General features: G+C 58.1%; 2 protein-coding genes across 2 annotated transcripts in view; one reads left to right on the forward strand and one right to left on the reverse strand.

Annotated features, from left to right (window-relative positions):
- Positions 1-428: 428 nt before the first annotated feature.
- Positions 429-8,957, reverse strand: PHSY_007121 (hypothetical protein; the record flags this gene model as incomplete). Its single annotated transcript, XM_012337716.1, has 2 exons — positions 429-6,189; positions 8,935-8,957. 2 exons carry the CDS (start codon positions 8,955-8,957, stop codon positions 429-431), a joined length of 5,784 nt encoding a protein of 1,927 aa, XP_012193106.1.
- Positions 8,958-9,770: 813 nt separating this feature from the next.
- The window catches only part of PHSY_007122 (hypothetical protein), a gene marked incomplete at both ends in the record, with an annotated part of 718 nt that continues 601 nt past the window's right edge, over positions 9,771-9,887 (forward strand). Inside the window, one exon of the mRNA XM_012337717.1 lies at positions 9,771-9,870. Coding sequence (XP_012193107.1) covers positions 9,771-9,870 — 100 coding nt within the window. The remainder of the gene's footprint in view (positions 9,871-9,887) is intronic.

The raw sequence follows: 9,887 nt of genomic DNA on the forward strand, positions 1-9,887 counted from the left end.
GCTTCCTAGAGAGCTCCGATGCTGTCCTCCTTTCATTTTACATCTTGTCCGAACCTGCTCGTTCTGTGAATACGCAAGGGCATTGCTTCGCGGAGTAGCGTCAGTTCAAAAGGCTTCACAATTGCGGTCTGCTCTGCTCATGCTCCAAGGAAGGCTTGGCATCGGGATATCGGGGCATTCGGCTGCTGCGATGAGTGTGCAACTCGGTGGTTCATCTCACGGGATCCAGCCCGCAATGCGCCTATGAAGGGAGAGGGTTGGGAAGAGCGCCGACCGCAAGGCTCAGAGCGGACCTGAATTCTCTCTCCGTGTCAATCGCTTACATCGAGATAGAGATCGAGAAGAATGGGTAAGCCCCCAAATGGCGTTGCAAAAAGAAACCCGGTGATGATGGGTGATACAAATCTGAAGCCGCTCGAGCCAGCTTCTCAATCCAGACCGACACCCGCCAACTCGTCCACCGTCTTCTTACGATGACTCTTCGACTTTCTCTTCGACGCTGCGCCTTTCGACGGCGAGGGTGTCTGTTCGCCACCTGCCATCGAAGTGTCGCCGTCCAGCTCGAGCGGTGTCAGACGTGGAGAAGCCGCTTCGCTGATACGCCCGCGTTTCGAGCCGCCTGCACCTCCACCTCTTCTCTTGATCTGAGGCTGCGGCGTCGATTCGACCGTGTCCGTGTCGCCTTTGCTCGGCGGTCGCGCGCCGAAGAAGTCGTCTTCGTCATCCTCGAGCGACCAGGCCGACCCGACGGGCGCAGGCGACTGGGCAGCAGCGGCAGCGCGATCCTTGTTCAATCGGCGTTTGGCGTGCGAGGCGCGGGCGAGGTCGGCCTTCTCCTGAGCCGTCTGTGCTTCCTCTGCCTGCTTCTTGCGCAGCATCGACTCGGCCAGCTCGTCATCGTCCAGCAGCAGCGAAACGATCTCCTGCGGCTTGGCCATACCCGTCTCGCTGTACGCCTTGGTGCCCACCACAATATCCTGCACCTCCTTCTTGTTTCGAGCCAGCCGGACGATACGCTCGTCGATGGTGCCCTTGGTGATGAGTCGATAGACAGTCACTTGCTTGGTCTGACCCAGACGATGCGCTCGGTCCATCGCCTGCGAATCGTTCGACGGATTCCAGTCGTGGTCGTAGAAGATGACCGTGTCGGCGGCGGTTAGATTGATGCCCAGACCACCAGCCCTGGTCGACAGCAAAAAGATGAACAGCTCGGGCTTCGTCTGCCAGTCGGTCACCATGTCACGTCGATCCGAGATCTTGGATGCACCGTCCAGTCGCAGGTACTTGTACTGCCGGTAGATGAGGTATTCCTCCATCAGATCAATCATCCTCGTCATCTGGAAGTAGATCAGCACACGATGTCCGTTCGCCTTGAGCTCGCGCAGCAGCACGTCCAGCTTGGCGAGCTTGCTCGAATCGACAATGAGCTTGTTCATCTGCGGCACCTGCATGCCGTTGTATGGCAGCTGATCGATCGATGAATCGCGCATGACACCCTGAGGAGGCACGTCGGGCAACTCGCTCTGCATCTCTTCGACGCGCTGCAGCGATTCACGACCCTGCGGCGACAGGCCGAAGAGCGTCGCCGAGACCTGCGGGTCGCGACTGAATCGCTCCTGGGCTTGCATGAACGGACCGTCGTTGCTGTACAGCTTGATGGGAGGCGCCACGGCAGGAGCTACTACGGCCCGTGCGGAATCTTTGGCCAGATACGAGTGACGGCGATAGTCCGCTGCCACTTCCTCGAGAGGCATCAGAAGCGACGGCGCACGTCCAGACACAGAAGGCATCGGACGCAGCATTTTGGCGAGCGGACGGATTGATGCAGCAGCAAAGGCGTCGTCGCTGGCAAACGCTTCGATCGAGCGCCAGCGACGCTCTTCCGCCGCAGCCGCCAAGATCCTCTTGATGCCCGTGCTGTGGAAAGCCTTCTGTGCCTCTGCAGGCGAGACGCCGATCAGCGGCAAGGATGCGAACGGCGAGCGCTGGTGCTGTAGCGACTCGTGGATGTGCGGAGCGCGCCAGATATTGAACAAGTTCTGCAAATAGCCCGTGTCGAATCCTTTTCTGCTCTCGTGACCGGGGATGTCGAAGATGCCACCCTCCCTCACGAGGAGCTTGGGCACCTGCATCTCGATCAGCGACGTCGTTGAGTCGGGCAGGTTGAGAAGATCGCCTTCGCGCGCCAATGAGCCCGAACGAGCAAAGTCGGCAAGGGCGAAGGGCGCTCGAACATCGGCTCGCTCGAACAGCTCCGGGTGGTTGCAGACCTTTCGGAATTGCATGACAAGGTTCATAAGACTCTTGAGACCGGCCTCGTCGTTGGAGGTGGCCCGGTCCATGAGTTCAGCCACTGAGATGTTGGCACGCAGACCACGATACAGCATCTTCTGCCGCGCGCTGAGATCGCAGAACAGATCGATCTCGATCTTGTCTCCCAATTCGTTCTGCACGTTCTTCTTAATTCGACGAAGCATGAACGGCTTGAGGATCATGTGGAGACGTCGCAACTGATGTTCGTTGAGCGTGCCCTTCTGCTCGGCGTGACTCTCAATGTCCTTGGAGAACCACTCGCTGAACTCGTCGTGAGAGTCAAAGAGCGACGGCATGATGAAGTGAAGCAGCGCCCACAACTCCTGCATCGAGTTCTGCACGGGTGTACCAGTGAGGAGAAGGCGGTTTCGGCAGTTGAAGCCCAGCAACGTCTTCCATCGGATACTGCTCGACGACTTGATGGCTTGCGCCTCGTCCAGGATCATGTACTGCCACTTGACGCGCTGAAAGTACTTTTCGTCCGAGACGACGAGCTGGTAGCTGGTGACGAGGACGTGGAAGGGCGCGTCGCGGTTGTACGAGATCTGCTTGCGGTTCCAAAATTTCCGCAGTACAGCACGATCCTTGACGTTGCCCCAGTACGGTAGCGCCTTGAGCGTGGGCACAAACTTGCTGATCTCCTGCTGCCAGTTGTGAAGCGTCGAAGCAGGTGCAATGACGAGGAATGGACCCCAGATGTCGTGGACTTCAGCCAGGTACGCCATGAGCGAGATGGACTGCACCGTCTTACCGAGACCCATCTCGTCGGCAAGGATACCGTTGATGCCTTGCTCGTACAAGTTGGCGAGCCAGTTGAGACCCTTGAGCTGGTACTCCTTGAGTTGGCAGGTGAGCATCTTGGGCTGCTTGATCTCGGTCTGGCCCATGGAGGTCGGGTTGAGGAAGTTCATGTCGTCGGAATCGAACGCCTTGCCGAGATCCTTCTCCTCGATCTGTTTGCCCGGGCCGGCGTCCAAGCCTTCGCGCTCCCGTGCAGCAGCTTCGTTGCGCTTTCGCTCTTCTGCCGCCGCAACATCGAAAGCCTGCGCCTTCTCTTTTGCGAGGCGCACGGCCTCCTGCGCATTGCGGGCGGCATGGGCGCGCAGGTTGCTCTCGTCTTCGTCGTCAAAGTCAATGTCATCGAGCTCGGCGAGCCTGGCTTCGGCGTCCGCCACCGCGGAGTGCGGATTGATGGGAGGGACGGTGGCGTCGGAGGGCTGGGCATTGGGATCGATGATCTTGCTGCTTCCCGCCGTCTCTTCCGACTCCTCGGCTTCGGCGGTCTTGAGCTTGCTGCCGACGAAGTGACTGTAGAGCTCGGTCTGCGAGATGAGGAAATTGAGCTTGCGCGCCTGACGCTTAGCCTCGCGCATCTCTTCCTCCTTTTTGGCCTTTTCGACGGCCTCCCTCTCGGCCTTCTTGCGCAGCTCACGCTCTTCCTTTTCGTTCCTCTTCCAGAAGACGAGCACCTCGCGCATCACCTTGCGCGCACGAAGCTGAACGTCCTTGACCGTCTTGTTGTTTCGCGCCGCACCTCGTTTGGCTTCTCGTTGAACAACGCTCGACAGCCTGCGCCAGTACATGGCTTTGCTTGAAGCGCTCTGAAGGACGGTCCTGTACACCTTGGGCACATCGCGCTTGGCAATGGTAGTCCAGATGCGTCGGTGGGCATCCTCGAGCTGCTGTGCACGTCGTGCATCGATCGGGACTTTGCCAGCAGCATCTAGGTCGAGAGCAAAGCTGACATCGTCTGGAGTAGGAGATGCCTGTCGGGAAGCAAAGGCAGAGTCGTCGCCGTCGAAGTTGGCTCCATAGTCTGCGAGCATCGAGTCGACTTCCGAGCCAGGTGCAGGAGAAAGACCTGAGCCGTTCTCGAGACGGCGCTTCTTGCTGCGAGGGTCTGCGGCGCCAAGCTTACCCTTGCTGCGCTTCAGCTTGATGATTGACCGGGAGCCGTTGCGAGCAGCCATGTCGGCGAGCGCAACATCATCGCTGTCGTCGTCGTCATCACCCTGAAGAAGCTCGTCGACATCATCTCCGGCACCACCTCGGCCTGCCTTCCTCCTTCTTGCCGCCGTGTTCTGTTGACCATCGCTGAGAGTGCCAAGAAGCTCGAGTTCGATCTCGTGGTCGCGCTGTTGACGCACATGATCCTGGCGAAGCTCCCTATCCCTCTTTGATGCTTCTTGCTGCTCTCGGAGGCGGACCTGTCGAAGCATGGCAAAGTGACGGCTCTCGTAGGCACGTGCAAGACGCCGCTCGACTTCGACATGCTTCTCGTTCAAGGTGGCGACAAAAGCATCTTCGATAAGGCGCTGACGCTCGCTCATGTCAAAGATGTAGTCGTCGAGCTCGGCCTGCCAGAGCGGCTGGTTCTCCTCGTTGGACAGATCGCTCTCCCAGCCGTCAGGGTCGCGGTGCTTCTTAGCGGGGGGAGGTGGCGCAACAAAGCTGGCATTATCCTTGGACGCCGGGATGGGATTGTTGCGTAGCTTGAGGTGCGTCTTGGCAGGTGTTACCTTTGCGGTCGATGAAGCTGAGTCGACCTTGCCATTGGCTGCGACCGGATGGTCTTCATCTGCAACCGTCGCAGGCTGTTCAAGTATCGGCTTTGCCGACACCTCGACAGCCGTGGATGCATGCAATGCAGTCGAAGCAGGCTCTTCGCGCTTGACTCGGACAGGTAATTCGTCGTCTGCATCAACGGGACGTTTGACCGACTTTTGGCTGAACTGCTGGCGATTCGACCTGTCGGTGCGTTGTGCCATCGCTTCCTCGTCCTCGGGATCGGGGGAGAAGTCGATTCTGGATGCTCGAGCCTCACGGCTTGGGGAGTGAGCTCGTGGAGGTCGTGCCACGCTGTACGATGGCTCTCTAGGATGGTCGAATGCGGCGCGAGACGCGTGGATTGGGTCAAGCGCCGCTGCCGGGTGCAGATCGTGCTCGGCGGCCACGCTCGACTTTGCCGGACTCGAATGCACAGAGGATGCAGCGGCGCCGTTGGCAGATCGATCGTTGAGCATGTTGAAGATGGACATGGATGGTTTCGGTGGACTTTCAGGCTCGGGGTAGCGATCGGATGGCTCCGGATACTCGCGCGCCGTGAATTCCCTGCTGCGATCCAGCGCGCTCGCAACGGGCTGCGGCGAGAGTTGCGGCGATCTGGGAGCGCCGCGGCGATACGAAGGCTGAATCTCGCGAGAATAGGCATCGTACTCGTCTCGTTGGAAGTGCGGCTCGTCGGCGTGACGAACGCTTGGTGCAGATCGAGGATCTTCTCTGACGCTGTATCTTTCGTAAGCGGCAGGTCCGATTCGGCGCTCGTGATACTGCTCGGACCGGTAAGGGTCTGGGTAGGCGTGGCGAGAGGCAGAGACGTATGGATCCGACCGGGCTTGTTCGAATGACCTCCGCTCGTCGAGCTCTCTGTAGGCATCCCTGTGCACAGGCTGGCGACGGTGATCTAGAGCGTACTCGGGGTGCGCTTGCGTTGGAGCACGATGGTGATGAATCTCGTCTTCGTAACGGTAAGCAGGCTGAGGCGGTCGACGATAGTCGGGTGGTGGAAGTGGAGGCGTTGGAGCACCATACGATGGACCGGATGTGTAGGCGGGGTGGACCCGTTCAGGCAAGCGGCGGTCGTAGCCCTGCTCAGGATAGCCGGCGTCATATGACCGCGACGGAATGGAGCTCTTGAGGCCCCTTTCCCTTTCCCTGTCGTATGGTGCATAGCCTTCCGCTGGGTAGGCGGCTTGCCGACCAGCGGCGTACCTGTAGGCAGAGCCTCGATCCTCGCCGCTCATGACCTCGAAATCAGTGCAGACAAGGGGCAAGCCGTCGGCAGATTCGACGGTGAAGTGGTCGCAGCCAGAAGTGCTGGAAGGCAAACGATGAATGCGCCTATCTTATTAGCAATTTTCGCCGCGGAGCTCGAAGACCAAGACCTTTCGATGATGGCTGCCTAGCCTCGACCCAAAAGCTGCGAATCGGCGTGGACAGCAGCGATGCACCGGCTAGCAGCTGTGCGGTTGAAAAGAGAGGAACAGGTGGTGGGGTGCTGAGACCAGCGATGCCCGTACAGAACAGTGGTGATGGTGGTGGTGGTGATCGTCGTGGTGGTCGTGCACCTTGGGTGGGTGTTCGAGCGTCGTAAAAATGCCGGTAGTGGGTGATCGCAGAAAATGGAATGCTGCGCAGCTCCTCGGCGTGTGGTGTGACGTGTGGTGTGGGTGTGGGTGGCTGCGATGCGACGATGCTTCCAGCAAGGCGTGGAAATGCGACGAGCGCGGTGTGAGCGAGCCGCTTGCTCGTAGAATGCGCATCGATCGCTCGAATCGACCTTTTTGTTGCCCTGAGCTGCGTGACTGAACGGACTCTGGCTGACTGGCATTGGCTGAGCTTCCGAGCTTCCTTCTGCAGCAGCGTTTTGGACTTGGCCGAAATATATTATCAATATCGCTGCTGCTGCTGCTGCTGCAGCAGCATTCGAAAATCTGGTATCCGCGACGCTCCGTTCGCCTTTTGCCGGCTAGCCCGCGACACTATGGAAGGGTCGACTCGGCCACACCGCGTACGCCAGATCTCCTCTTTTCTTCTGTTTGCCTCGCTCCTTCTCTTTCTCCGTGTTGCCATAGTCGCTCTCATCCGTTGCTCCAAAGCATCGGCAATGAGGTGTTGCCCTCGTTCACCCTGTCAATAGAGTGGCCTGGTGTCGATAGTGAAATAAGTCGGATCCCATCAGAACTTTGATTCGCGTGATTGGCTCGCTTCCGCCAATATACTACCATATACATTGTATGCGACCCTTCGCCTCGCGCTGCTACGCCTGCATTCTTCATTTTTCCTCGCCTTATTTGATCCCCTTTTTTTCGACAGCATCATCCCAACCCGTCACGCTCCTCACGAGTGGCGTTGCGCCCAATTTTCGACCAAAATTCCTGTTTCTCTCGCGCGTTGAGCTTGATGGGGGGGAAGAGGGATGGGAGGCTCGAGGGCCGAGCGTCGGTTGGCAGAGGTCCAGCGGTTCGACGCTTGCAACAATGTCGTCCGAGATGAAACGCTGTTCTTCTTCTGCGAGCCGAGATGAGCTCGACCCGACAGACGACAGCATGAAACAGAACCGTACGGCGACCCGCCGTCTTGGGCCGGTCGTGGTTGTTGGTTGCCGACGAGCCTTCTTGTCCACGAGCCGCAGTGTCCAGTTCGGCTGGATCGGCTAGCTCATCGTCGATCTTCTGTCGATCCTCCTTCTCGCGGAAGTACCGTCTAGCAGCGCATTGGCAGCATCTTCGTATCGCCTTCGCATGAGCTACCTTCAGTGGTTTGCTCGCCTCACTTCAATGCAGCTCTGCTCCCGGCTGTAAAGTCTGGAGAGCGGTGTGAGCGGTTTCGTATACCCTCTTGGCCTCGATGATCAGTTCAGCACAGATCGCCTCAAGGCAAAAAAGGCACACAATAATTCTCGCGACCAGAAATTGGGCGAAGAAAAAGGGGACGATGAAAAACGTGTCAAGTGGGATCGGGGGAACGATGAGCTCATCATTCGATATACGATATATCAACAGTTGAAATGTTAGACCTGTTGTCTGAGCAGTAACCTATCAATGGGAAGAAAGACGGTCGCTCAGACGGCGCGAACGGAAGGCGAGCGTCATAATCGCTGCACGGTATCACAGGACGAGCATGGAGGTCGCCGTTGCGTCCTCGTCGACGCCCAGGCATGCAATCCGGCCTAGTAGACACACCGCTCCGCGCACAAGGCATGGATCTCATCATGCAATGGTGGAACGACGAGGGCGGCAATCGTGAGCCACTCGAGCCAAGCTGAAAAGCGCAATACACTGCATCCGACCGCCTGTCCCCAGCCACTCAGGCTGGTAGGTTAGTGCAAGTATAACCTTCGGGAAGTGCATAGCACCGCGGGAACGCTCGCGCGATGAAGGGGAGGGTACAGCAGACAGCCAAAGCGAGTCGACTTGCGAGCGAATTTCAAATATGGATGGGAACACTGCAAGGCCACACAGAGGGACATGGTCGGCGCCCAAATCATCAAAGGGCCGGGTCGAGATCGTTCCGATAAATGGCGTCGATTGCGGCTCAGCGGGCCGAACTGTTTCGTCATTCACGGGATGGATAGACACCATCTCAACCTGTGAGCACAGCCTCTCTATGCACGACGACGACGCCGCACGCCGCCCCCGTCATACGCAGCAGAAAAGGCAGTCGCACAGTGATTTATGAAGCGTGCTGACGATGTCCGTGCACGGGTCGAGGTCTGACAAGGTGACAGCTCACTTTCTTTTTTCGTCGGCGCTTGAGCCTCGCTAAACGCTTCTTTCGTCGAAGAGAAAACGTCTTCTGTCCATGTGCCCACTCTTTATCTTTCCCCGACTCACGGGCTGCCTGCGGCTCACCGCCGGACCTTCGCAAGGCAAGGAGTCGAGATTTTGTGGAGTCTAGACTCCGACTGTTGAATGCACCTTGATGTGTGAGTGTTGTTCTTTCCCGCTCCTGTCAAAAAAGGCGCACGGGCGGCAATCGCACAGTTACCATCTTGCGGGCTTGACGTCTAGCGCGACCTCAGTCGTTTTTTTGCCTGCGGATGCTTTGCACGACGGATACAGCGGACGGAGACCGGAGAGCATGCTGAAGTCTAGTCAGCCACGCAGGACAGCATCAGTTGCGTGATGGCTCGTGTCACGAGTTGTTCTGGTTTAGATGACCTGTCAAGATGAACGCTTCGGCTCCACATGCACACAGGCCGCACGGGCCTAGCCCTCGCGGAGCTTGCATCGTCATCTTCTTCACAGTCTGAATCGCAATTGTCCTCTGACAGGAGGAGGCCACAGTCGCGAACTGACAACTCAATGGGAAAGAAGAGGGAGACAGGAGATGCCGGAGGATCCCGCCGTGTCGCAGAAAGAAGTCGAGGCACTACGTTACTCGGCCTCCCATAATCTGTGTGATGTTCGCTCGGCACAGCAACCGCATTCCAGGTCTTGCTCATGTTGGCTTGCACGTTCGGCTTAGCTCGTGACGAAGGGGCAACTCTCTCGAGACGTCACTGTGACAGCCGTTGAGGCAACGGGCGGCGCACCCGCGCACGGGGCAAGAGCCGCCAACACTGGAACATCCTGACCGTGCGGTTGCCCTGACTCTGGCCTGTCCTTGCCGAACAACACTGCCCGTGCGTAGATCTGTGCCTGTGCTTTCACGCAAGTGCACTCTGGTAGGGGCAGTCGGCTCTGAGCACGTTGCTGCACATGGGCGGCCCTGCTCGCTCCCACAGGGCCCCTCAACCCTATATAACCGGCCGTGCCACCGTCCCATCATCTTACGAATATCACATCGCACTATCTCTCGAACCATTTTTACTCCTCAGCACTCATTACAATCTCAAGATGGAAGGATTCATCAACAAGGCCAAGGAGTTCGCTGGCTCCCAGCAGGGTCAGGACATGATCAACAAGTACACCGGAGGTAACTCTGGCAACAACAACAACAACAACAACTCCTCGTCGGGCGGCTACGGCGGCTCCAACGACAACGACAGCTACGGTAGCAACAACAACTCG

This window comes from Pseudozyma hubeiensis (genome assembly GCF_000403515.1).
Source record: "Pseudozyma hubeiensis SY62 DNA, scaffold: PHS68, whole genome shotgun sequence".
Lineage (NCBI taxonomy): Eukaryota > Fungi > Basidiomycota > Ustilaginomycetes > Ustilaginales > Ustilaginaceae > Pseudozyma > Pseudozyma hubeiensis.